The sequence below is a fragment of the Aythya ferina genome, assembly GCF_964211825.1.
Source record: "Aythya ferina genome assembly, chromosome: 10".
In the NCBI taxonomy this organism is placed as follows: domain Eukaryota; kingdom Metazoa; phylum Chordata; class Aves; order Anseriformes; family Anatidae; genus Aythya; species Aythya ferina.
In genome coordinates, this window is record NC_140306.1 from 17,802,108 (window position 1) to 17,829,517 (window position 27,410).

Below are 27,410 nucleotides of genomic sequence, written 5' to 3' on the forward strand. Positions count from 1 at the left end.
TGTGGGGCTGGGCCCTGCCTCACCACCTGGTAATCACGCTTGGCTCCTGGCTCCCCACACCACAAGCTGTCCCCCCCGGGTCCCTGACAAATAATACATGCATTGCTGCACTTATGTTTATACATCTCTAAAAATATTTACAGAGTGTTTTTCAGTAGTTTTCCAGACATATTTAAGGGTTTTATTTTCTTTGGAGAAATAGGAAGATGATTGTGTAGCTGGACTCCATAGTTTACAAAGGAAGTTCTTTCTGCCTGACTCTAAATGGGGATATCTGTGCAATAGTCATGAGCTAACTACTCATTCTTATATTATTATATACGTTAAATAAGTATTTCTTTGAAATCTCATCAACTAACTATAATAAATCAAAGTAAGCCTCAGGAATCACTCAGTAGGATTACTTCTCTTCAACTAGAATAATTTTACCCTAGAAGACTGCATATAGCTAATTTAGAACAGACACACTGTTCAAGAAAATGGATATATGAGCCTAGGAAATAATTTGGCCATGTAGCCTGAATACAAATATGAATATTTTATAAAAGAAGCAAGTAGATCTTTGCTTTTATCTGTTGCATCGCCCAGGAGATGATGTGTTCTAGATTTCAGAAGGCTCATAAGATGACCACTGATTCTTACTGAACTGTCATTTACATGGGTAAGTATTAACCAGAATCAAGCCTTCCTTTTCCCTATGCAACAACTGATTTCACTGGGTGTTTTATCAAACCCCTTTCAAAGACCAATTAACTGTGTGTTAGGTTTTGTTTGTTTGTTTGTTTTAAAGAAATAAATATATATATATATATATGTAGCTGAACTAAAGACTTTTTTTTTTTCCAGTAACAGATGATTATCTTTTTACAGAAGTATTTTGTGGATGTTGCTGACCCACTGGGCTTATATGACGTAAAATATGCTTCTCTTACGTGACACTGTAGTACAGAACATTATAAAGAATCTATTGATCTTAGCAAGATAATGTTGCTTGCCAATCTTTAAAAACAAATATTTTCTGCCTTTGTTTTTCTTTTACCGTTGGAACCATCAGAATTAAATTTACTGCAGAGGCTAGGACAAAAAAAAAGTATAATATCCAAAGGTAGAACTGTGTGTGTAAAGATAGCTGTTTATTCCTGCTCTGCTATATTATCCTCCAGTCAGGCAAAATGGTTGGGATGGGGGGAAAGAAACAGGCAGCAGCTACCACTTGTTCTGAATCTGTTGAGGTCAAGTTGTTTTCAGCTAAGCTGTACTCCAGGAGCTGTTTCTCTTTTGAATACTTATAATCCAGTGATTATTTTGGGTATCTTTGGTTTTGAAAAATTCCTCATGCAAAATGAAACAAGATTTCCTTTAAAAATAAAAATACATGGTTGAGAAGCAATGGCAGTTGCTTGGCAATGAAAACAGTTTTCTGCCAACATACCCAACTATTTAGAAGAAAACAATGCACGAACATCGCTTGCAAGGTGTGATTTGTTGTTTTATTTGGTCTTAAAATGATTGGTTTCTGCATCCAACACTTCTAAGAACTGCCCGCATTAGGTCAGTTCATTCATTGCTGAAACGGTGGATTTACCTTCAACAATTACTGTACTTGAGCTCCTTTTAATATTGTTACTCAGAAGTTGTTGTTGAGGATTGGAATTTTTTGGACAGAACTAATACAGTGGAGAAGTCTGGAACGTAGATAAACTTTTCTTGCACATAAGAAAAGTAAAGACTTTGTACTTCTACCTTGCTTTATGAATACCTTGTTTTCTAGAGGAAATACTGCCTGAGCCAGAAACAGCTGTCAAGCCTCTCACTTTTGTTCTTTAACTGCAAGACTATCCTTTGCCCAAATATCAGAGAAACCTGCAAAACAAGAATTGCAAGCTTCATTAAGATATAATGAGCCAAATTAATTCTTGAGGTAAGTACAAAAAGCAAATGCTGTTAAAAGAGACTTATTATCTGCTGGGGGAAGATTTCATCCACTATAACAAAAAATAGCTTAAAATATGCTTTATCATAAGAAAATTGGAACTGTATTTGAGGCAGTAGACTTACAGAGGATGATCAAGTGATTTGTCACCAGCAATAACTCTTTGTGAGTAATGCATTTTCACTCATAGTTGCACCCTATTCCCATTTCAGCTTAGGGAGAGTCCATTATACGATTTGAAATAAATAAAACAGTTTTGATTTCTTCAGGGGAATTTACTTACTGTATCAGTCACAAAACTTCGTATGGCAGTAAGCCTATGGATTACTGCTAAGATTAAGTTTGGGATTTCCTAGCCTCATGGACAGCACCAGAAGTAAAACCAGCAAAACACAGGAAAAAGTTAGCAAAGTTACTACAATTGTTTTGTCAGTCTAAAATTCCTGAGTCATAAAGACTCATACAGAAGCCAGGTTCTAAGAAAAAAAAAAAAAAAAAAAAAAAAAAAAGTCAATAAAGATTTGAGGATGTATGATTTTATTTCTTTATTTCTTCTCTTCGTGCAATGTATTTTTTTTAATGCGGTGTAGGCACACCCTTGTTTCAGAAATTGTAAGCACTTCCTTAATAACAAACATATTTTTTCTTCCATTTATCACCTGTAGGAATTAAAATTAAAAGTAACATCTATTTGTGAGGAAACCAAAGGCCATGAAAATTAAACTTAAATATGATGGTAAAGATTTTTAAAACTAGTGGAAAGAAACATTATTGTGATTTCAAAGCTTGCTGATAGTGCAGAAGTTTTTACAGTGTTGTAAAACAAATGCCACAATGAGAGTTGGCAAAAGTTACAGTAAAACAGTAGTGTAATGTACAGGAATTCTGGAACAGAAGTAGGCCTGAAAGGCTCACCCCCTTATCAGACCGGAATGCTGATGCTGTGATGTAAAAATACAGCACAGGAAACACAAATACAACCTAGTGATGTAAAAGCCCATCTGAAGTGAACCGCACGTAACTGCATGGAAGGGAACACATACATCGCTACTCATATTCTAATAAAACAATCCTAACCACGGTGATACAAAGATAGGCAGCTTGAGGAAAGGTCAGTCCAAAGTTTTGTTGCCACGTTCAGCCCCACACCCACACTTTAAGCTCTAACGTGTGGTGGGAGATCCTGCAGCGGACCCGTAGGTGGGGAGGACATTTCAGCAGAAGCTTACAGTTGGGGAATTTTCAACGAATTTATGATGAACAAATAGATGGCTTGATTATGATACTGCCCGTGTTACACTCCCCAGAACGTTCACAAGTGGTTCTGGTATACTTGGTTCCTAGTTCGTAGGGCAAAGGGAGAGGATTTGTGGAAAAAGAATCTTAGGTGAATACTGAATAGTAGTATCACTTATGAGATTTTTGTGAGAGATTTTATATCATTTATTGATTCGATGATTCATCCAAAACAAAACAAAACAAAAACTTTTGTTGTTGTTGTAATGCGTTAGAAAACAACAGCGGCTGTTGACTGACGGGGCTGGAGGCTCCCCGTACAGGCCGCCACCCCCCGAGCCCGCCGTGTCCGGGCGCCGCGTCCTCCATTTCCTCGCGCTGCCGCCAGCCCCGCAGCCCCGCCAAGATGGCCGCCTCTGCCGGGCGGCGCCTCCCGCCTCGCGCCCGGCGCTCGGGGCTGCCCGGGCAGGGACGGAAACCGTGCGGGGAGCGGCGGGGAGGCCGCCGGGGGGCGCGGGGAAGCTCCAAAGGGGCCGGGAAGAGCGGGGCTGAGGAGGATGCGGCGGGGACGGTCAGCTCCACGGCCACGGGGCGCTGAGGGGCGCGGGGCCGCGGGGTGCGAGGCGGGGCGGGCCCCGCTGTGCCGCAGCGCCCCGCCAGGGGCCGCCTGCCCCCCTCCCCCCCCCACGGAGCGCGTCACGGGAGGCGGGCCCCTCCCCCCTTCCGCCCGCGCCGATTGGGCGCCCGCGCTCGCGACGCCGATTGGCCGCTGGGGGGGGGAAGCGGGCCGCGCCCATTGGCGGAGAGGGGGGCTCCGCCGGGCCGTGCGCAGAGTAGTAGGGAGGGGCGGGGGGAGCGCGCGGGGCCGTGTGCAAGCCGCGTGTGGCGCAGCCAGAAGGGAGCGGAGCGGGCGGGCAGGCAGAGCAGCGCGGCCTCTCCTCGGCGCCTTCCCTCGGCGCCCTCCGTCCGCCGCCAGCCGCCGCCGCAGCGCGCCCGGCAGCCCGCGGGTAACGGCCGGGCCGGGGGGGGAGGCCCCGGGAGCGGGGGATGGCGGCGGAGGGCGAGGGGATGGCGGCGCTGGCGCACTCGGGCCTAGCGCGGGAAAGCGGGGCCGGGCCGGGCCTGGGCGGCGGGGCGGGGGGGGAAGGGAAGGGGGTAAAGGGGGGGGGTCTGTGGGGGCTGGTGCGGGTCTGTGCGGGTCGGGGCCGCTCGGGGAGCGGGGCCGGGCCAAGGGCTGGGCGCGGGGCGGCCTGGGCCGCAACTCTGGGCCGAGGTCCTACGGCAGGCGTGTGCCCCGGCCGGGCCGCAGGGAGAACGGGGGCCGGGGGGGCGCTGGGAGGGCCGGGGGAAGAAAGGAGGGGAGCGGAGGGGAGGGGGGGACCGGAGGGAAGGGAGCGGGAGCGGAGGGAACGGGCCGCGGGGAGACCTCACCCCGGGGGGGGAGGGGAGGGGGGAGAGGAACGGTGCTGGGGGAGTTGAGGGGGGGTGCTGGGAAGCGGCTGCACTCAAAGCTCTCTCTCTTTCTTTCTCTTTTCTCAACTTTTCTCCTTATTTTTTTCTCGCCCTCCCGAGCTGAGCCCGGCCGGGGCAGCGGGCCCCCGGCGGCGCGGTGTCGGCGGGGCCTGGGCCCGGGCGCACCACGTGGCCGCCCACGTGCTGGGCCCCGGCGGCGGCTCGGGGCGAGGAGCCGCGGCGGCTGCTGGCCTCCCCCCGGCACGGCCCCGAGCCCGAGCGGGGCCTATAAATGGATAGGAAAAAGAGCCCGCGGCAGCTCCGCGGCGCGGAGTAGTGGAGCTGCGTTCGATTTGAGTGCTCGTCAGGCGTAGTTCTCGAGTAACCGCTGTTACTCATTCAGCACGCAGAGTCGTCACGAGGAATTATTAACTTTAAGAGCGCGTTTTATTTCTGTTGCAGCGCTTAATTAGAGCCCGTGGCTGAAGCCTTAGGGTTCCCTGCTCCGTGTTTTCTTCCTCAGCGCAGACTGGCCTAGAGAAGCAATCCTGTGCCCATCCGAAGTGGAAAGAGTTAAACGAGTCCTCTAGAGTTGGAGGAGAACCTTGCCAGTTATGGGGCTGATCTACCTTTTCTTTTTCCTTAAATGACTTAGTTAACGTCTGGACTAGCTTTTACATGAAGTTTGCACGTTGCTGATACTGCATTCTGAAGTTCAAAACTTTAAAACAGCCCAGATAGCAGTAAGAATGTAAAGGGGAAGAATGGAATGTGCCGATTTGGTAAATAGCCTGTAGATTGTCACAGCCTGCGTGCTAGTGAGAATGGGTAGGCAGAAAGAACAAAAGTTAATCAAAAGAAGTGTTTCTGTAGCTCTGTTGTCAATTTGTAGTCAACAAAGCTATCCAAGAACTACAAGTTGATTCAGATACCTCAATCTTAATGTCTTTCTGACCTGGCTTCTGACCTCACAATAGGGGTCCAAGTTCTTGAATTTTAGTTAATATCCAGAATTCTCAAATCAGGCAGTCAAGTTTGCCTGTGGAATGTAGTGAGGAGATCTGGATTTGATGGCTCAGCTCTCAATTGCTGGAGGTTTTCTTTCTCAAACTGCTTTCTTCTGGAATTGAAGTATTTTTACCTGGTGGTCAAAATACTTAATTATGTATGTTTTCCTTGTGAGAAGAAAAGCTGGAGGCTGAAGCATCACTAATTCTGTGTACGCAGTCACGGTCACGTGTCTTGAGTTCTGGACTTCCCAAACATTCTTGTTGGGAAATAAACTTCTTTATGGGTAGCATTTATTTTTAAATGAGTAATATTTTGATTGCTCCTTTGAAACAAAATGCTGACACTTCTGACAGTACTCCTTTCTGTTTCTTAATCTCTTGGAAAAGCAGAGCTCTGCCTGCTCTTGCGTGTGTTTTTTGCTGTCTTCAGCCTGGCTGTGGGCTGACTTGTCACATTCAGGCTTGGTATTGTTTGTTGGTCACCAACAGCCTGGATAGAAATGGCTGACTTCTCAGTGTTTGCCTCCTTGATGCAGCTGATTTGCCAAAGAGCTCTTAAATAAGCATGCTGGTTTTAGCAGTGGGTTCTCTTTAGTCCCTCCTTTGAAGGAGTGAAGTTCTATTAATACCAACTGGATGTGATACTTGTAGATCAAAGGAAGCATTTGGTAAGTATAATAAATATAATTGCCACTGTTCCATTGGACTTGAACTATTAGCAAGCTGTCAAATTCTAGAGAACTGCTTGTATCTAGAGGTGTCTGAGTTATGTCCTTGCAACTATTTTCTGTTGCTCCCAAAGTTGTCCTCTTCTCTCTGGTTTAGTCTGTCCCCTACATAATCCACTGCTTGTACTGACAGGACCACTCATTCACTTGTCTCCAGGAGACAGTAACTCCTGCTCAGTATTGTGATCTTGGGTGTCCATGACTTCCTGGTTGTAAAATGTGACCGTAAGTGCATGTAAAGATGACAGTTTTTTTTAGTAAATGTATCTAAAATAAAATTAGTGATGGTTCCCTAAATAAGACAAAAGAGAACGTGTTTAGAGTGGGAGACATCAGTTTTATGGTTCTGATCCTTTCTACCTAGCAGTTTCCCATATATGAGAACTCCATTGACATAGCAGGGAGCAGCACAGGTTCTGGCAAAAACACTTAACTGCTGCCTGTGATGAAACTTCTGCTACCTGTTGCATTGATCAGGGTTGCTCAGTAAATTCTAGCTTCGACACGTTACCTGCTTCTGTAGGTTGCAGTCAGATTTCTTTCAGATAGCTGGAGTGAGCGTTGTGCGCTGGTGAATTGCCAAGAACTCATTTGTCCTCTCTTTAAAACTCTGGAGGATAGCTTAGGTTCCTCCTGTGAGGAGCCCAAGTTAGTTCTGCTTTTGTCTGTTAGAGCAGGCTTCTTTTTTTAGATGGCACCTAAAGCAAAAGCAATAAAACAGCATTGCAGTGGAGATTAGTGGTAGTTCTTTCCGTCGCCTGGTCTGGATCGGCTACTAAAACAGACTGGGGTATTTCTGAATGTGTGTGAAGACATGATTTAGTAAATAGTTGTAAAGTGATTTATTTCGGCTTCAAAGTCCGGTTAAGGAGGCCTGTACAAGGAGTTCTGGTGAATGTCTGCCTTCGCTCCTTCACAGAAAGGTGTGATTTGAGGCAGCTAGATTTGTGTTTCTCTCAGAGTTTTGGAATCTTATGCTGAGCCACGGCCTCATCTGGTCTGTCTTGCAGAATAATTCTGGAATGTCAGCAGGGGAGGAGTTAGTTTGTGTAATGTATTTGAGCTATGGAAATCATTGATAGATGTGACTGAGAGAAAACAACCTCAACAAGCAGCCTTATCGTAGAAGGCCTATTTAAGGTGGCCTTGATAGATAAAAGGGACTGTTGAGAACTTGTCTGTAATGCCAGTGTGAAGAAGTAGTGACTAACTTGAACTTCAGTGGATTTAAAACTAATCTTTTTTTTTCTTTTAAGTAACTGAAAAGTGGTGTCCAAACTGCATGGAAGGTGTCCATTTAAGGACTCGCTGTATGGAACCAACCTCTTCTGGATATTGTTCATTAAAAGTGTTGGCTTAATCTGAAAACTAAACTCTTACTTATTTTTTTTTTTTAAACAGTTTACATTGTTGAGGAACTTTGTCCTGTATAAGGCTTCTTAGAATGGGAGGGTAAATAAAACTAGTGTCAGCTGACTGCACCTCCAGCTGGTGAACTTGCGTTCAGTTTCAGATCTTCTACACAAAGAACGCAGATACTAGACGTAAAAATACTGGTGAATAGAAGTCCAGACAAACGGTTTTGTACTTTCGTATGCCTAAAATACCTGGAGATGGAGTGCTGTGCTTTGTGATCCTATGCTAATGACAGCTGTAGCCTTCAAAGGTCTGTGTGCAGGGAAAAAGCGGGCCTCTGAAGATAAAGGTTGCAAAGTGAATCTTCTGTTCAAGTTGTGCAGAAACTGTTGCTTATTGTCCTCTGGATTTCTTACTCAGTTTGCATAATCCTACTTGGCCAATTTGAGAAATACTAGGGGAAGAGAAACTTGAGTTTTTTGTTTCTTGAAGGAGTGGCTTTAAATAGGAGACAGTTTTGGATCAGATGTAAAACTTGTTTTCAAATTCCTCTGGGGCAGTGAGTGTTGTGCTCTTCGTCCCTTGTGCAGGTAGTGACTGGCAGACAGATGTAGCTGGCTGGTACATCTAGGCATAAAAGCTTCTCCAGTGCATATCTAAAGGAGGTTTAGTTCACCAATAAACCATTTGTCTTTTACCATAGGTTAACCTGGGTGGTTATGTTAGGCACACAGGTAACTGCTGGTGATACTTAGTACAGCATGATGTGACAGGATTACCTAGTGCGTGGTTCCAGTGATGCTGGAGTTGTTACTTACATCTGTAGAGACGTATTCAGTGCAGCTGAAACTGGTGCTGTACTGTTCCACTCTTGGGACAGCAGTGCAAGGCCTCTTCAATAACACCTTAATGTGCTGACCTGTAAGAGGTGCAGGTTGAGTGGGGACTATGTCCCAACGCATAAACCGGAGACCCCATCTTGTCTCATGGAAACTTAAAGCAGCATCAACTATTGTGTCAAGACCAGCTCCTGCAGTCAGCTTTGCCAGTGTTTTTCTTCTGCTGTGTCAACATGGTTGCTATGAAAACAGGCCGAAACAAGAGCACACGGATACCAGCTGCTGCTACCATAGTAGGCAGCTCTTCACCCTTGGGTGTCCTAATAAGTTAGAGACTTTGAGCACAGATGAAGTAGTAAATACCTGCTAGCATGTGAAAAGACTGAGTTATGTATAAAATCAAGAGCTCATAGAAAGTTGTTTTGTTCTTGATGTCTGTTGAAGATCTGCTCGCATCCTTTCATTGCAGAATTTCATTTTAAGAGCAAATATTATCTGATCCAGTTGGAATGTAGATGTGGGATTACAGAAGTAGCCTATTAAGCTTCATGTCTCATGTACTTTAAACTTTCCTGCTTTTATTGTGGTGGGGAGGATGGATGGTCTCTGCAGAAGGCAGCTGGAGAGAAAGGAACTCTTCTGAGGGAAAAGTGACAAAGCTTTTTTAAAGCTTATACTATATCCATTTAAGTTCTTAATGTCAGGATGCTAACTCTGGTTCTTCTTGAGGTTGTGGTGTTATTACTGCTTCTTTTGTGACTCCCTTCAAGATGCTACTCATCCATATTCTTGGTAATTTGAGATGTTTGACAGATGTTCTGTTTGAATAGGCTAGCAGTTCTGGTTGTTACCATTGTTTCCTATTTTTATTTGAAGGTGTCCCTACGGGAACATACAAAATAGTCTTTACTATTTTGGTATGCAACTTTTAAAAGTTGTGTGTTTTTTTGTTTTTGCTTTTTTTTAAGCATTCTATACCATGATGTTGTAGGGTTATAGGAAGAACAGCCTGGGGATCAGGTACACTAACAAAACATAGGGCTAATGATTCTGCTTCCGTTGAGTTAAGTGTAATGAATTGGGAGAGAGCATATGAAGTATTCAGCTTAATATGTGTATTTATAAACGAGGGCATTTTAAACTTGTCTTCAGGCAGACTTTAAACAATATCCAATTTAAATATTTAACTTGCTCTGCTGTATATAGTTCCAGAAGCCATGCCTAATTGCTTTATACCTTAGGCAAGCTAAGGTACTGTGTCTGCAGTCTCTTTAACCTATCCCATCCTTGCCACTGCTTCAGTGGTCTGTGGCAGACCGGCTTCCCCGATCAATGAGACGCCTTCCTCCATTCCCCAATATGGGCAAAAGTGGTTTGTACTGTCATGGACAGGCATGCCTATCCGATGTTTCCCTAGCATTCTAAGAATGTTTTCCAAGTTAGCCTTCTAGATATCTGGCAAGTCTCTGATGTCTTTTAGGGAAGCCAAATGTCTTGAGCATTTTCTTCCATGTAAACTGAGGAGTGAAATACGTATCCTGAAATGTCAGTTAATATATTGAAGTGAACTCTGAGAAATGACTATTCTTTAGGTCAGATAACTGCTCTTTATATCATAAAAGAACTAACAGATACTAAGCTAACTCACTCTTCAGGGCCTTAGCTGTAGTATTGCCTACTCTTTAGCTTTTAAAAGGAGCTTTTAGAATGTAGTTTGGTTAGTGAAGAAAAGTAGATGCCAGGTACTCCAACAGAAAGAAATGACTAGGAAGAAACGGAGATAAGTAGCTGGCTTTTGAGTTTAACTGAGTGATGAGAAGAAGGTATTACTGGAGGAGAGCGTGACAGTAAGGCTGTTACGATCATGGGTATGTCTCTTACCTGAGCCTGGGGAGGGAAAGTGTTCTAAAAATGTATTTTATTTTTTTCCCCCTCAGGCAGGTGATCTGCAGCCATGAGCAGCAACGAGTGCTTCAAGTGTGGGCGTACTGGCCACTGGGCTCGGGAGTGCCCAACTGGGATTGGCCGTGGCCGTGGGATGAGAAGCCGTGGCAGAGGTAAGTGATTGCCATGGTTTTCTGCTTAAATATACAGTAAGATGTCTCCAGCTGTCTGTTGTCAGTGCTATGTCAAACTGACTTCAGGTGAGCAAAAGCTGAGACGTAAATTGGTGATAAACTTCCCTGGTTCTTAAGTCTGCATAAGAATTATGCAAGGGCTCCTGAGACTAAACTGGATGTGTCAGTTCAGCTGCCAGTGTCCTTGATTAACTCTTAGGGATTAAGTTAAGAATATTCTTAAGCCTTTTTTTCTCCTGTTACCCATTTCAAGCAGGCTTCCAGTTCATGTCTTCATCTCTGCCGGACATCTGTTACCGCTGTGGTGAGTCTGGCCATCTTGCCAAGGACTGTGATCTTCAGGAGGATGGTAAGTATCACTAAATATTCTATCTCTTCAATTACATGGACAGAGGTCTGTGGTTGAAGAGAAGGCTATTGTTCACTGCTTGCATAATTCACTGGAAACAGAGTAAATGTCCTTCATTAGAAGCATGCTACACCTCAGTCTACCAAGGTTTTATAGTCTTGTTTGGTATGTTTTTCTTATTGTGGAAGCCTGCTATAACTGCGGTAGAGGTGGCCACATTGCGAAGGACTGCAAGGAGCCGAAGAGGGAGAGAGAGCAGTGCTGCTACAACTGTGGCAAACCTGGCCATCTCGCTCGCGACTGTGACCATGCAGATGAGCAGAAGTGCTATTCTTGCGGAGAGTTTGGACACATTCAAAAAGACTGCACCAAAGTGAAATGCTATAGGTAAGAGCATCTACTAATACTCAAAAGTTGAGAAGCAGCTGTTAAATCTGTCTGAAGAGCTGGCTTCAAACTGTTGCTTGTGCCTGTACCTGCTACAGTGTGCTCATGAGTGCAGTATTTTTCACCGCCTCCAAGATTCCCTTCTGTGGAGGAAGGGAAAACACGTTGTATCTGAGTTAAAGCCAGTTAGCTTCATACAAGGCTAAACAGGAGAATCATTAGAATGAGGAAAGTCTGGCAATTAAAAATAAGTAAAATCTGTGTTTGCACTGTGGTTTTGGCGTACACAGTGATCAGTGTAAGTTGATCAGTTCCTGGTTCATACCTCGTGGAAGAACATGAGAACGCTGAAGCAGAAGAATTGAGTACAGAACAAGTCTTGCATGAAATCAAAGTAGCCAGCACGGTTGGCAGAACAGTAACTTCTCTGGGTGGTTTGGAATCAAATCTTAATCTTTTGATTCTTTTTTTTTGTCTGCAGGTGTGGTGAAACTGGCCATGTAGCCATCAACTGCAGCAAGACCAGTGAAGTCAACTGCTATCGCTGCGGCGAGTCAGGGCACCTTGCACGGGAATGCACAATTGAAGCTACAGCCTAATTATTTTCCTTTGTCGCCCCTCCTTTTTCTGATTGATGGTTGTATTATTTTTCTCTGAATCCTCTTCACTGGCCAAAGGTTGGCAGATAGAGGCTACTCCCAGGCCAGTGAGCTTTACTTGCAGTGTAAAAGGAGGAAAGGGGTGGAAAAATCAACTTTCTGCATTTAACTACAAAAATGTTTATGTTTAGTTTGGTAGAGGTGTTATGTATAATGCTTTGTTAAAGAACCCCCTTTCCGTGCCACTGGTGAATAGGGATTGATGAGTGGGAAGAGTTGAGTCAGACCAGCAAACCCTCTCTGGGTTACATGGAAGCGATTCTATGCAGGAAGAAAGAAATTCTGGAAGTGTCTTAAACTTCCTCATAACTTTAATTTTATTACAATGGCCTTGGATTGTCTGACCTCAGTAGCTGTTAACACCAAGTAATATCTGTATCAGGCCCTACCTAGAGCATATAGCTGAGTGGGAGTAAATAAACAAGATGCACATGCCTGTTAATGGCCATGAGAGAGAGAGAGAAATCAGGAATAAACTTAAAATAACAGTAATTCAGTCAATGAATGTTCATGTTGGAGATACAGAACGTAATGGGAAGCTTTTGAATAAATACTTCAAAGTAAATCTGAAACCCAGACATCAGTGCTCATAGCATATACAATTTGGAGCTATTCAGGAGTTGCAAATAAATGCATTTTCACAGAAATCAAGATGTTATTTTTGTATACTATATCACTTAGACAACTGAGTTTCATTTGCTTGTAATCAGTTTTTAAAGTAAGATGGTAAAAGCAATTGAAGTCCTAGAACATAGAAAATGTAATTTTAAACTATCAATAAAGCTGGAGGAGGAAGGGGAGTTTGGCTAAAGTTCCTTTTGTTTATTTTTGGTTTTCATGTACACAGTGCAAAATAACATATTAAAAAGGGGTATGTGGAGGTGTAAAAAGTTCAGTTTGGACTTCTCTTTTGTTCTATCTTATGTTAAGTTTCCATCCTCTAGCATCAGACTGTCCATACACTGAGTATGTAGGCCTTCCAGACTATTGCTGATCTGCCTCTGTGTGTATGTGAATGGTTTGTTCTCATGGGGGGCTTGCTACATATCTTAGCTGATGCTGATAAAGCACTTCTTCCACTTTGAAGTTGTCAAAGGCACATCACTTGTTGGATGTACAGCACATTTCAAATACAACCTGGAGTAGTTCATTAATGTGCTAGCAGTATTTCAGCCTTCACCACTGTGGGCCTTGATGCCCTTCTTGTAGTGAGGGGCCCAAAACTGAAAACAATGCTCCACCTATGAGCAGGCCTCACCAGGGCAGAGCATGGGGTGGCAATCACCTCCCTGTTCCTGCTGGCTGCACTACTCCTGACACAAGCCAGGATGCCGTTGGCCTTGGCCACCTGGGCATACTGCTGGCTCATGTTCAGGCGAGCATCAATCAGCAACCCCAGGTCCTTTTCCTCTGTGCAGATTTCAAACCACTGCCCTGAGCCTGTAGTGCTGCATGGGGTTGTTGTGGCCAAAGTGCAGGACCTGGCACCTGAGTAGCAAACTCAGGCTGAAAATTTGAAAGCCTGTAGAAGTCTGAGCTGCGTTTCGGGGAGAAAGGGAGAGCGGGGAGAAAACATTTTTAATAAAAGTACTAAGCACTATGTAAACAGCCCGGATCACTTGACTGACATCCTGAGTGGGATTTTAGAAAGGCTGCGCTGATAATACTGCTGAGAGGGATGGAAGGAAGCTGGTGAAAGGTACTTGGAAGCATGTAAAATGAATCCTCTTGCTACTTGGAGCAGTACAAAATCCAAGTACTTGCTTCTGTCTGACAAATGCAGAGGGCATTTCTGGAGAGTGCAAAGCCCAAACGATGTGGTGAGAGCTGCTGCAGGCTGCTCATGCCTTGGCGGGCTGCCCTCAGCCATGCTGTGTGCTGAGCAAAGCCTGTCCTCTTGTGAAACTGAGGCGTGGGGAAGGTGTTCTGGCCTGACTGTTTTCATTTTACTACTAATTGCTGCTATAAAGAACACGAGTGCACTTTGAGCCTCAGCCTGCCCAAACCCTTATAAATTCCGTGGTTGGAGCAGGCAGGCTGCCTTGGGGTTGCCTGAGCTGCGCACAGTGCTTGTCCTGTGACAGCATCACGCACCTACAGCCACAGAGCTTTGGGGTTTTATTATTACAAAGGCCTGAAAGCCTCTGGGACTTATCCTATAGCTTTGTATGCGTATGTACATAAACACAGGCCTGTCTGTGTGTGCGTGAGGGCTGCCAGTGCTTCCTGTGCAATTCAGTGACTTGTGCTTGTGAAGGTCTCGCAGCTACGGCTTCTTTAGCACTCAGCTGCTTAAATCTCGGTTTAACTAAGCCTTAACGTGGTCCCAGTTTTCAGGGGGAGCAAAGCAGTACGGCAATCGCGCTGTTTTGAAACGCGCAATGTGGCGCCGGCAGGCTCGGGGCCTGCAGCGCCGCGCTCCCTCAGCGCCTCACCCTGGGTTGGGCGGGGAGGTGGGGCGCAGCCCGTGGCGCGCAGGCGCAGCGCGGCAGAGCCCGGGGCCGCGTGGCCCCGCCCGGCCCGCTGAGGCGCGATTCCGCTTCCGGGCGGGCAGCGGCTGCTTGCGGAGCGGAGCGGGCGGCGGGAGAGCAGCGGCGGCGCCATGGTGAGCGCGGGGCCCCGGCCCCTTCCCCTCCCCGCTCCCCGGGGCGCTGCCGCCTCTCACTCGCCTCTTTTCTCTTTTTTTTTCTCTCTTTCAGGCTCGCAACGCGGAGAAGGCCATGTGAGTGCAGCGCGCCGCTCCGAAGCCCCCGCCCTGCGCAGGGCCGGGCCGCTCGCTGAGGGGACGGCCTGAAGGGGGCTGCGGGGCTGGGGAGGGGCTGCGTGCCGGGGGGTGCAGTGACAGGACGAAGGGAGACGCTTTGAAACCCAAAGAGGGTCCAGTGCAGAAGCTGCAGCAGGGGCTGGATAATGAACGTGGAGTTTGTTCTGACAGTTCACTGGTTTGGGGCAGTTTCCATGTTTGGGACAGAGGTGACAGGCCAGACAGGCGTCTGGCAGCGTGGGGTTTGGTATAATTTTTGCATGGGACAGCCTCGAGCAAAATCAGTCTTTAAATCTTAATTCTTCTATTGTCTTTCCAAAGTACCTTTTCAAGAAGGTTTTCAGACTGTGCATTTAAAACTACTGAATTAGAAGCTCATTAATGTGTTTGCTTTGCATTCATTTTACTGAAATATTTGTAGAGTTTGTAATACCAATTCAAAGAGAGAGTGAAGGGACTACAGCTGCGTAGTACCTGCTGAGGTGCTCTCCTACAGTGATACAATCCAGTGCCTGCTGAATTGGACGGTGCAGCATTTCATTCTGGAAATGCCTCTCTGCTCCTTAACAGCAGATGGAGCCCTCGATAATTGTCTTACATGCAGAGCACAGATATGTAGCTAAGGAGAAGGCGTTAAGTGCTGTCTCAGTTGTTTTGTGCTTTTTAACGTAACTATTGAATGTCTTGTAAATAAATAAAACCATGTATGAAAAAAATGGAATCTGTATAGTCTCAGCTTAGTTGTAAGAGACTTGGAATATTTTAGGCATTTTAATAAGCTTGATTGCAAGCTGCTGCCCTCAATTAAGTTTTTTTTTTTTTTTCTTTTTGATGCTAAGATAAGTACATCTTATGGTTGTGTTTGTAACTAGTCCTTTTGCTGTTAATATCTAACACGTTGGAATATGTTAAATAGAGAAATTAATTAGCTGCTTGCCAGGGTCTGTCTAAGAAATTAACTGCTGAGGAGTTGGTAGAAGAGCTGGTCAATGAATGCGTTTCGTTTTCTACAGAATGGAGAAAACATTAACTTTTCTTAACATTCATTAGGTCTATAATATTAAAAAAACCAAACAAACAAAAAAAAAACCACCACCACCACACTTACTGCTGTTGAGGTGTGGATGCATAGAAGTAAATTTGCTTCCTTCCTTTTTTTTTTTTTTTTTTTTTTTTTTTTTTTTTTAGGACGGCCTTGGCAAGATTTCGTCAAGCTCAGCTTGAGGAAGGAAAAGTTAAGGTATGATGTAAAAAACTAGAGCTTTGTTAGCTCTGATGAAGGGTGGAGTGCAAGCCATGTACGGACCCGTGTAACAGTTTCCAGAAAGACCATGCACTGCATTCAGGAATTGTATGGGAGCTTGGCATTAGTCATCTGGAAAGCAGTTAAAGTAGGGACTGCGTTTCACAATGACACACAAGAGAAATCATAAGTAGAATTTTCTTAAATAACTGCTTAAAATACTGGTAAATAATAATTGCTTATGGTAGTGTTCTAACAAAGTAATAACAGTGGAACAGAGGGTCTTCAGGATCCTTCTGAACTCGAGGCTTGCACATAACTGCAGTGGCGTGTTGTTAAACCAACACATGATGTCTGCATCTGGTCGTAGTTCTCTTGGCTGTTACAGGGCCTTTGGGGGGGGGAGGGCTGGGGGCTGGAATTGGCATCAGATTTACAAAGTTGGTAAGCCCATTTTAGACATTAAAAAATATAAGCATATGCAAGAAGTAGCAGCCCTAAACCCACGTAGAATGTTAGTGAAAGATTTTCAACTCTCTGGATGTTTCTGTATGTTTTTCACTGAATCATAACTCACATTGCAAGAATATTTATGTAGGGACGAGAGTGTTCTCATTGTTTTTTAGACAGGCTTACAATTTTTAACTTTGGTAACTGGCAAAGAAATTCTGGAAATTCAAGTGTCTGGTGTTCGCACTGTAGGGAGTGATGTTTTACGCATAAGATGAGACAGTTTCTGGTATGCTATGTGAAGGAAGGCATTTTTTATATAAAAAAGGGGTTGTTCTGTGGAAGTACTGTAGGGAAAGGGACAAAATAATTGCATGCGGTGCTAGAGGTAAGATGAAATTGTGAAGGTTGGGGAAAAAAGTGTTTTTAATTAAGAGTAGTTGGGAGAGTACAAAATAAAAACATCCTGAAGAAAAGTTATGGAGTTTAGGTAGTTGTAACAGAAAGAAAGGCCCGAGCTTAACAGCTGCTTGGAAAACAGTGGATTTTATGTAGATGCTAGTATATGGAAAATTGTATGAATGCAACTGTCCTAGATGAAACATTATTCATCTGTGTAGTGATATGAAGGATTAGGTGACAAGTTTTGTTTTGAATAAAGTGGGATTCTGTAGTTTTGAGTATTCTGTGGTAGTTTAATTTGGCAGGTCTGTAAGTAGTCATTTTTTATCCACTCATTAAAAATTGGTGGGAGCAGAAGGTATTGGAGAATGGTAGCGTAGTTTAGGATTAGTCAAGCAACAAAGTTTGCGTGAAATGCTGTGACCATATTGATGCTAGATTGTGTGTTTTGTTTTTTTTTGTCCAACAGGAGCGAAGACCTTTCCTTGCATCAGAGTGTAATGAATTGCCTAAAGCTGAGAAATGGAGGCGACAGGTAATGTGAATAGATCTTTGTAACTCTGTAGCAGGTTGAACTTCTGTAAGCAGGCTGTCTAAAACAGGCACGCTAAATTTTTCAGACTTCAGTATACTGACAGTTGACTGTGGTTTAATTTAGACAGGAATATCATACAGTTCACCACACATGTTCAGTGAAGGTACAACCACATTGCAATGCCCAGGGCTGTGTCCAGTTGGGTTTTGAGTATCTCATGGGATTGGGATTCCATTTCTGTGGGCACCATAGGTACCATAGGTATGGGTACCAGTGTTTGACAGCCCTTTTAATGAACTTTTTTTTTTTTCTGTGGATGTACTCAGAATTTCCCTGGTCTGATTTGAATTTGTCACTGCTTGTCCTATGGTCACACACATCTCCAACAGCCTGCCTTTGTTTTCCCTATACCCTCCAGAAGACAGCAGTAGGGTGTTCCCCCTTCTTCTTCTCTTTTTAGGGTTGACCAAACCCGTCTCTCTCTCAGCCTTTCCTTGCATGTCATGTGCTCCAGCCCTCACCGTGTGGATGTTGTGCTCCAGGTGTGATCTCACAAGTGGCAAATAGAGGGGAAGAATCACTTCACGTGCTGGCCACGTTCTTGCTAACCCAGTGCAGTGTGAGGTTAGCCTGTGCTGCAGTGTTGTACCATTGACTCCTGTTGAGCTTTTTTTTCAGCTTATTCTTCAGAAGCTGCTTTCAGGTCATTCGGCAGCTGGCCTGGACTGTTAAATGGGCTTATTCTCGCCCAGATGCAGGCTCGGCCTTTTTCTTTGAGGGACTTTGTGGAACTCTGTAGACCCATTCTCTAACCTATCCAAGTCCCTCAGCAGCCTTTGCTCCCTCCATCTGGTCTCATTGTGACCTTTCCAAGAGTGCATCCAGGCTGTTAGAAACTTTAAATGATGCTGACCCTGGAGGGGTGTCGCTAGTAGTTATCTGCTAGCTGAATTTCGTCCTGTGTGTCACAACCTTTTGACTCTGGCTTGTTCAGCCGGTGTTGGTATTGAAATGGCACTGAAAGGCTTGCTAAAGCAAAGGTAAACAGCGTTCACTGAGCCTGCCAGCTCATCATAGGGCTGGCCTGTCGGACGTTCCTCTCTTCCCTTCTTTGCCTGAAAAGTCAGAGGTGAAGCTATTGGGTATACTTATTAGGAATTTGTTTATGATAACTGATGTAAAATAATTGCATGTATTTTAAGCCTCCGAGGTACTATGTTAGTCCAAATAAAATCTATGTTGATACTTGAATTTGGTAGTCTCAGATCCACTTTCTGGATCAAAAAGACAACTTCAAGAGGGACCTTTCTGGGTTTTCTAGTTGGTTGTGGGTGCGTGGTGTTCTTTTTTTTTTATTATTTTTTTATGGAGAAATTCACTTCTGTGTTCTTATTTAACTAGATCATTGGTGAAATTTCCAAGAAAGTGGCACAGATTCAAAACGGTAAGATTTTTCTAATTAAATTTTATCTGTTTGAATGTCTGGTCACAACCAGGAGATGACAGTATTCCACGTGAGCAATACGCCTCTGTTAAGTTGCTTAATTTCTTGTTTCGTTTCCCTTTAACAGCTGGATTGGGCGAGTTCAGAATTCGGGACCTGAACGATGAAATAAACAAACTTCTGAGGGAAAAAGGACACTGGGAAGTCAGAATAAGGGAGCTAGGAGGTCCTGACTATGCTGTAAGTACAGATTGTTTTGTGCTACATGGTGGTTCTGCTCACAACTGGAGTGAATAATGAGAAAAATCCCTATTTAATTTATATTTATAATTAATTAATTAATTTAATTTGATCCCTAAATATTTCTTCCATTGTGATCTAACATTTGTTTCCATGATGAGCAAATTTGACTTTTCATTTGGAGTGCTGGCTTGAGGGGTCTTACCTTCCTGTTAAAAGTGTACATTAGTGTTCTGGTTTTATCCACTGGTAAGCTTTTATTTGATTCCATACCGTATCAGCCTGTAGAAAAGTTTCTACATGGGTCACCTAGTTACTGCTGAAAATGAAAGGAGACTAGTTCTCGTTTGCCAAAATATCAGAAGTGTGTTTATTGTCAGATGTAGTAGTGCTTATTTACAGGATACCTGAACATGATAGTACAGACAATAAGAAGGCTTTACATATTCTGTCAAAGTGAATCAGGTGTGGGTACTTTATTGTTTTCATTGTTGTTTTAACTGTGATTTCTAGTAAAGTAGAGACTGTATAAAGATGAGATATGAGGGCATTTTATTTGTACGGTTGTTTGAACTGGTACAGCTTATCTCCTTTCTCAATCTTTTAACCTATTAAGATGCCTCTTTTTATTAAGGAATAAAACATAAAGCAACTGTCTGTTTATTTTTCAGAGGATTGGACCAAAAATGTTAGATCATGAAGGGAAAGAAGTTCCAGGAAACAGAGGTTACAAATACTTTGGAGCTGCAAAGGATTTACCAGGAGTTAGAGAGCTTTTTGAAAAGGAGCGTAAGTAAATAACAACTCTTCCTAGATACAAATCTGCGTAGTAGTATTGAGATACCACTCAGATTAGACAGTAAATTTTACTAGACTCTTTACTATAGTACGTAGGGAATCCTAGTAACTACATATCCTGGCCTGTGTCTTAGATCAGCTACATGAAGCACTGAACTCAAGAAATAAATTAAATGCTATTTCTTTGGACAAAGAGCACCTTTGACTCTTTACAGTTTAATAAAAGAGGTGTAGAAAAGACTGAACTGTTTTCTACTGAGTTCAAAATAGTAAGTATTAATAATCTGTAGAAACCTTCCAGCATAGCAGGTTGACTTTAATGGTAAGCTATAGGAATTAATACTCTGAGTTCAGAATTTAAAAAAAGGAATAAAAAATTGAACATAATTTTAGATGCAGGAATCAGCTGTCATAATAGGAAAATCTAGCTGTAAGTAGATAAAACTGTGTATTGGCTTGTCATAGAATGAGAATTACTTGAACTTGAAAATGAGGCAAGCCTGCTGAATCAGCTCTGTCTTGTTTGCTGTCTCAGGAATTATGGGAGGTACCTGATCTGCAGGAGCCTGGGCCAGTTCTCTAGTTTCTTTCATATAGTCTTGCTCAATACTGAGACCCCAGTACATGGAGAAAAATGCATGACAGAGTGTAGAGTTGCTAGATGGTGGCAGCTACGTGACAGGAAACATCAGGATTGTGCAGGCCAGAGTAAAATACCAGTACTGATACTGCCAACAGTTCAGATCATCCAGTGATAGTTAGATTATTGTGGTAGTTATAGTTGCTGCAAAGTTGGTGGGGGTCAGGAATACACTGCAAGCTATCAAGGTTGACTTTTTGAATGACAGACATGTATTTTTCAAGCCCTTCCGCCACCCCGAAAAACTCGAGCTGAGCTTATGAAATCCATTGATGCTGAATACTATGGCTACAGAGATGAAGATGATGGTATTCTGGAGCCACTGGAACAAGAACACGAAAAGAAAGGTATGCAAGATTCAAAAACCTCTGTGAGTAGTTATCTAGTTTTTCTTAGATATGTAGACATCAGAATGTTCTGGTAACCTTTAATGTAGAGAGAAGCCACTCTACCTCTTTTTGAAGTAATAACAAAAATGTTTGCTTTTATGTGTGTACTACTTCATGGCTGTGTTTTCTAGAAAATCTCGTTCTGTATCTAGCACCCTCTTTCTTGGAGAGACTTAATTCAAGTGGAGACCCACAGTTCCAGAACAGGCAGTAAAAAAAAAAAAAGTTGAGAGTTCTTACTTTTTATTTTAAAAAAAAAAAAAAAAAAAAAGACACTTCTCATGTCCCATACTGTCAGTCAAGACTCAACCACCTTTTGAATAACATGCACTTTTTTCCCCACTATAGTGTTCTGTAACAAAGCAACAGTCTTGCCTGGTCTTACTGGGGAAGACAGAAGGACCAAGGAAGTCATTTCTCCAACTTCCAGCTTGCACACATTCCTGTCTTTTCTTTGAAATACTTCACTTTTGCCCAGACCCAGCACATATGATAGCATCTGGAAATATTAGTGGATGAGCTTCTCTGCCTTGAGAGAGAAGAGAGTAGTTATTACCAGAGTAGTTATTTTGTATTTAATTGCAGGTGTGTTTTTTTTCCCCGGTGGCATTTGTCTGTAATCCTTTCCCCTAGATACAATGGCTGCTAGGGGCTTGTCAGATGAATGGCCTTCTGAAGCGTAGCTGCCTTTGATTTGGTTTAAATCTCAAGTTAAGGTGAACTGATGCTCCCTTGATACTCTGAAGAGAAAACAGAGTTCCTCTTCAGGCTACTAAAATTAATTTTAATATCTCATACCCCAGTTTCTTGTGCAGGCATGAAAAGTTCTACTCCAAAGTACACATCCTTTTCTCTGTATGGAAATGGTTTCATATTTTTGATCATCCTTGTCACTCTTCTCATAAACCTTTTCCAATTATGCTGTTCCTTGAAACATGGAGTGGAGGTGACCAGAGGTACACATAGCATTTAAGATTCAAGTCCACCACGAATTCTTTCTTTATGGTGACAATTACATTTTATCACTGATTGTCACTGTCCACTCTAAGTAGTTCCTAACAGTCTGTCTGGATTTGGCTGCGTGTTGAATTAGGTTTTGTAGGTGATTCAGTGTCTTTCTGAACATTAAATTAGATCAAGCAGGAGAGATAATGAACTCTGAAATTATTATTTTTTCCCCTGGATAACTTGTGCATAGCTGGCACATAGGTACTTAAATCACATTTGTGTAAAGCATTTCTGGAGGGTGGAGTGAGAGGCACTTCGGAGTTGTCTTTCATCTTTACAACTGTTAGTGGTTTCATATTGTTGATAAGTAAAATTCCCCTTTGAAACGAACACTTTCGCAGTAGGTGATACTTTTTTATATCTGTCACCTTATTCTCCAGCTTTGTTCCTACTGACTTGCCCAGAGAAGACATCAGAATTATGAGTTGAGTTCTTTGAACCCTCTTCAAAATCCAGCACTGTTTCTGCCATCTGGTATTTGTGTAGTTTTAAGCAAGAAACCATACACCTTCGAGAGCTTAGCTGTTCTGTAAATAGTTGTTTTAGCATTTCTGGTGAACACTCATTGATCCTGGGAATTCGTTACTATTTGCTTTGTATGTTTGTTTTATAATACCTTCTATTGATGCTTCAGCTGGAGGCAGATCCTCATTGCTCCATACAAAACAGTCCTGGCAGGTTCCTCCACAAAACACAGCAGATGAGATCTTTTTTTTTTTCTTGAATAGTTTTGCCATTTCCTAGTGCTCCTTTTTGTATATGACTATCTCTTCAGAATTAGGAAAAAAAGTTTAAATAAGACTGGAGTTAAGTAGGTTGAGCTTGTAACTGTTTTTAATACCTAGTGGCTCTTGATAATGGTCATCTGCTTGTTACATTTACCCCTCCTCAATGATGAGATCTTCACACTATTGTGGCGTCTTAGAGCCTCGTGACTTACTGGCTAGGTTACAGGACAGGGAGGAAGGAGGAAAAAAAGGACGTACTGCACTTACCTGTGTCCTGCAGTGTGGCTTGGAGCTTTAACCCAGGTGAGCAGTAGCTGGCGGACAGACAGTCGCTACCATAGGAAGGGAAGTTGTGTGCATTGCCAGAAAGGTGTCTCACTCAGTGTTTGTCTCACACATCCTGCTAACTGCAGGCAGGAGAGGTAGCCTGTTTGCACTCATCTGGTTGCTGAAGAAGATTACCATCTTTGGTGATTGTGCTACTTGAAATAATAAGGGTAGAGGTAGAGATGCTAGCAGAACCAATACGTGGAAATGAAGCAAATGGGTCAGGGGGAAATGCATAAAAGAGCTTTGGTTCGAGTTAATGTGGCCAGCGTAACCCTGAATTTGTCTTTCAGTGTGCATTGCAAAGAGTGTCTTTTTTTTTTTTTTTTTTTTTTTTTTTTCCCCAGTATCGTTAGTACAAGATATCTAGGGTTCCCTTTGGGTCGCTTGTTATCTAGGTTCTTGTGACTTCCACCATGTGATTAGAAGAGTTAAATTGTTGTAAAACGAAGTATTGAAAAAAAACGTAATTTGTGTAGCTTTTACGTTAAGAAACCACACAAAACACAGTCATGTGCCGCTGGTTAGATCTTGCTTTCTTAGGGAGACCATTTTAACGTTCACTTTGGGAGCCAAGGGGAATGACTGTTGAATTGTATAGTTGTAGGCATTTCTACTGCTTAGTTGCATTAGTTTTGCACTTTGCTGCAATTTTTAGGCACTTAAGTTGTCACTGATGAAGCTTCTTAAAACTTGTGTCAGAGCTCGTAGTCGCTCTCAGTTGCATAATGAAGATAGGACAGCCTAAACAGTCCTAGCTAGCAGGCAGATACAGAATTGGGAGCATGCTACAAAATAAGCAAGAAATGCACCCTGAGATGAAAAGTACTTGTGTGGGTGGTCATTCCGTGGAGTGTAGTCATATTTAACGAACTACATGTACATGGCGACCAGGATTCCTGTAGCTGCTGACATGCTAGAAAGCTGAAGTCACCTATCCTGGTCATGTGGCTCCCTGTTTCTGCGTTAACAGGGTCACTTGGTGTTTATTCATGACACTCAGAATCTAAAATGTACCCCAGTGAGTACAGTGACAGTGTGCTACTTACTAACATGGGATTTTGCACAGACAGCATTGACATCAAAGTTCTACAGTAAGTGCATATTACAGATGTAGAGGATTTAACTAAGAAGTTTAAGTCTTTGAAAAAAAAGCTTTGGAAATTGGAGACAAATTGAAGGAACTCTAGCTTCCATTGTTGCAGGACTGCTGTTGAGGAAATTGGGGCTACTGCTGGACCGTGCTGCTTTAAATGCTCTCACATACACTTGCTCTTTTCCTTTGCCGAACAGTTATAGCAGAAGCAGTGGAAAAATGGAAAATGGAGAGAGAGGCACGACTTGCAAGAGGTGATGAGGAGGAGGAGGAGGAAGAAAATATCTATGCTGTTAATGAAGATGAGGTATGTGATGGTTAAGGTGATGTTACATTTCATGTGTCTTCTGTGCTGCCTTATGGAAGAAGAGAGATTTTGCTGAGAACCTCTCTGCTGCTGAGTTCTGCCCTTCTTTCTGCCTAAATTCCTATTCAGTTGTCTCTGTTTAGTTTTTTAAAAAAAAAAAATAAATTAGTAGATAAGTATGTTTGGTCTGAGTTTACAGAATGATGAAAGCTGGCAGATAGGAAAGGCATTTTGCTAGAGAGAAACAACTAACGCTTGGCTGAGACCTTGTGATTAACTGTCATTGCCTGGACTGCTGGGACTGTACAGTTGTGTGTTACCAGCGCTGCTGAGTCACACTTCTAAGTATGATCTTACTTCAGTAATAGAATCGTAGAATCATTTAGGTTGGAAAAGACCTCTGAGATAAGGCCAGCCCTTAACCTAGCACTGCCAAGGCTACCACAAAACCATGTCTCTGAGCACCACATCTACACATCTTTCAAATACCTCCAGGGCTGGTGACTCAGCCACTTCCCTGGGCAGCCTGTTCCAGTGCCTCGGCTCTGTCAGTGAAGCAAGTTTTCCTAATATCCACCCTGAACCTCCCCTGGCACAATTTGTAATAATACAAATATGGTTTTTTTTTTTTGTATAGTAAATTTCAGGCCATCAATTTGTAGCGAAGCCATTTAATGTTCAGGGGTTTGTTCACCAGTGAATTTTGATACAAGGTTTTGCTGATGCTGCAGTCATCGCTGTTACTTTCTGCTTTCTTCTTCCTGCACCCAGAGGCAGTAAGGGAAATGAAGGATATTCCCAGTGTGCTCTGAGATCTGTAAAAGGGATACTGAAAGCCACTTCTTATTTCTCAGTCCATACCTAAGAGGGTTTATTACTAGAATGAAAAGGAGGTAGTCCGTAAGTTAAAACTGGTTATTGCTTCTGTATCTTTGTGTTATTTTGTGATTCATAAGCCCATTTCTTAGGCATGAGAAAGAGGCAGCATAGAGCTATACAGGGAAATGGTGCATATATTTTATATTTTTTAAGGCACTTGCTTTCTTTTTGATTGGCTAGCTCCTCTTTTGTTTATAGCTTTGCTATTGCAGCCAGAGTTCCATAGGAAAGTAGAGGTTGCGGCCTTATGTTCATATTATTTCCACAACAGAGGAAAAGCCATGTGAAGAAGAAAAGCAACAATTCTGAAAATGTCAAAGACCGTAGGATCTGAATGTAATGCTTGTCATATTCTGTTGTTGTTTGGTCCTTTTCACCTCCTTCCTGCATTTTTGTATCCTCATTTATTTTCTCACTGGTTCCTTCTGGCAGATTTGTGTTTGACTCCTTCAGAAAGTAAACTTGATGTCATTTTATTTTTGTTTTTTTTTTAGTCTGATGAGGAAGGTGGCAAGGAAAAAGATGGTGAAGAAGGCCAACAGAAATTTATTGCACATGTCCCAGTGCCAACTCAGCAGGAGGTAAGACATCAGGAAACTGAATTGCAGACTCGTGCTCTTGCTATTGCAAGATACATAATTTGTTCCTTCAGTGATTTTACCCTGTGACTGTTTAATCGTCTTGCAAATGCTGTGGAACTGCCCGCAACTATGGTACCATTGCTATACCCCTCTTCATCTGAGAATTTCCTAAACCTTGATAAGTATTGCATAACGTGGAATATGTTGTGGTGTTACCACAGAATCACAGAATTCTGGGGGCCCCAGATCTGGATGCAGTGCTCCAGGTGGGTCTCATGAGAGCTGAAGAGGGGGGAGAATCACTTCCCTTGACCTGCCAGCTACCTTTCTTCTGATGCAGGCCAGGATATGTCTGGCTTTCTGGGTTACAAGCACAATTTTCTCGATTATGTTCATTTTTTTTTTGTCCACCAGTACCCCCAAGTCCTTCCCCACAGGGCTGCTCAATCCATTCTCCGCCCAGTCCATATTTGTGCTTAGGATTGCCCCAACCCAGATGCAGGACCTCGTGCTTGGTCTTGTTGAATTTCATGATGTTTGTATGGGCCCACCTCTCAAGCCTGTCAAGGGCCCTTGATGGTATCCCTTCCCTCTATTCCACTCATTTTATACCAGTATAAAGCCTCTTAACTTTCACTGTTCATTTCTTCCTCCTGTTTTGCTAGCTGGCTATTCTGAGTTTCAGCATCTCAACTAAGCTGAATGTCTTACTTTTATACTTTCAGATTGAGGAAGCTCTTGTACGGCGAAAGAAGATGGAGCTTCTTCAGAAGTATGCTAGTGAAACTCTCATGGCACAGAGTGAAGAAGCAAAAAGACTTTTAGGATTATAATGCTGCATGAGTACGTCCTGGTTTTATATAATCCATCCTAAAGCACCAGTTGGATGTATTCTGACAGCAGTCACTTTTAGCTCTAAAAGTCCCTGTGAATGTTAAGAGTAAGTTGTGATCACGTTAGTGTGCTCTACAAAAGGAAAAACGCTCTTTTGGTCAATCTGCTAAGATGACTTGCACTTCGGTGCTGTGAAAGATCAAGCCTAGATTAGCATGGTTTCTACATCTCCAGTAACAGTCTTCAGTCATTTCACTTTGTGAAACACTGTGCAGCAGCACATCTTACAGGTAAACCAGCAAACCAGGTGACACCTTACATTGCTAGAGAAATCTAACTGATGTTACTGCCGGTCTGTCTCCTGTATCCATACTGTATGTGAACATATTTCTCATGTTAAGTTTATCTGACCTGAGTCCAGAAGTAACTTATTCTGTTGTGCCTGGTTAGTTTACGAGAATAGCTCAGAACCTGCTCAGAGAGAGCTTGATGGCAGATCCTGAATGATATTGAAGTTGATTTACTTCTTTATATAACACATGCAGTATTGTCCAAAAGCTGTTACTGTTTTTATGGTTTGGAGCCGTGTGTATGAACTGTTCAAATGCTGGATATTCTAGCAGCTATTGTAAATACTTTCATTTTTGCAATACCTTGTTCAAATATTTTTATTAAATTTTATACACGCTAATGTCTTGTTTCATTCTAGTTCAAAGGA

At 43.0% G+C, this 27,410-nt stretch overlaps 2 protein-coding genes across 6 annotated transcripts; both read left to right on the top strand.

The window, feature by feature from the left end:
• Positions 1 to 3,976: 3,976 nt before the first annotated feature.
• CNBP (CCHC-type zinc finger nucleic acid binding protein) lies at positions 3,977 to 12,827 on the top strand. Of its 4 annotated transcripts, none has more exons than XM_084530589.1 (5): positions 3,977 to 4,176; positions 10,492 to 10,611; positions 10,889 to 10,981; positions 11,170 to 11,368; positions 11,850 to 12,827. In XM_084530589.1, the coding sequence occupies exons 2-5, from the start codon at positions 10,509 to 10,511 to the stop codon at positions 11,965 to 11,967; spliced, it is 513 nt and encodes a 170-aa protein (XP_084386715.1). In that variant the 5' UTR covers positions 3,977 to 4,176; positions 10,492 to 10,508; the 3' UTR covers positions 11,968 to 12,827. The 4 variants fall into 4 exon arrangements, with proteins under 4 accessions (XP_084386715.1, XP_084386714.1, XP_084386713.1 ...); XM_084530588.1 differs by having other exon boundaries at positions 10,889 to 10,980; positions 11,166 to 11,368; XM_084530587.1 differs by having other exon boundaries at positions 4,005 to 4,176; positions 10,886 to 10,981.
• Positions 12,828 to 14,550: 1,723 nt separating this feature from the next.
• Positions 14,551 to 27,383, top strand: ISY1 (ISY1 splicing factor homolog). Of its 2 annotated transcripts, XM_084530581.1 has the most exons (11): positions 14,551 to 14,632; positions 14,727 to 14,749; positions 15,980 to 16,031; positions 17,356 to 17,421; positions 18,823 to 18,865; positions 18,993 to 19,105; positions 19,777 to 19,894; positions 20,768 to 20,890; positions 24,289 to 24,398; positions 25,772 to 25,858; positions 26,584 to 27,383. In XM_084530581.1, the coding sequence occupies exons 1-11, from the start codon at positions 14,630 to 14,632 to the stop codon at positions 26,689 to 26,691; spliced, it is 846 nt and encodes a 281-aa protein (XP_084386707.1). In that variant the 5' UTR covers positions 14,551 to 14,629; the 3' UTR covers positions 26,692 to 27,383. The 2 variants fall into 2 exon arrangements, with proteins under 2 accessions (XP_084386707.1, XP_084386708.1); XM_084530582.1 differs by lacking the exon at positions 14,727 to 14,749 and having other exon boundaries at positions 14,551 to 14,649.
• The last annotated feature ends 27 nt before the right edge of the window (positions 27,384 to 27,410 follow it).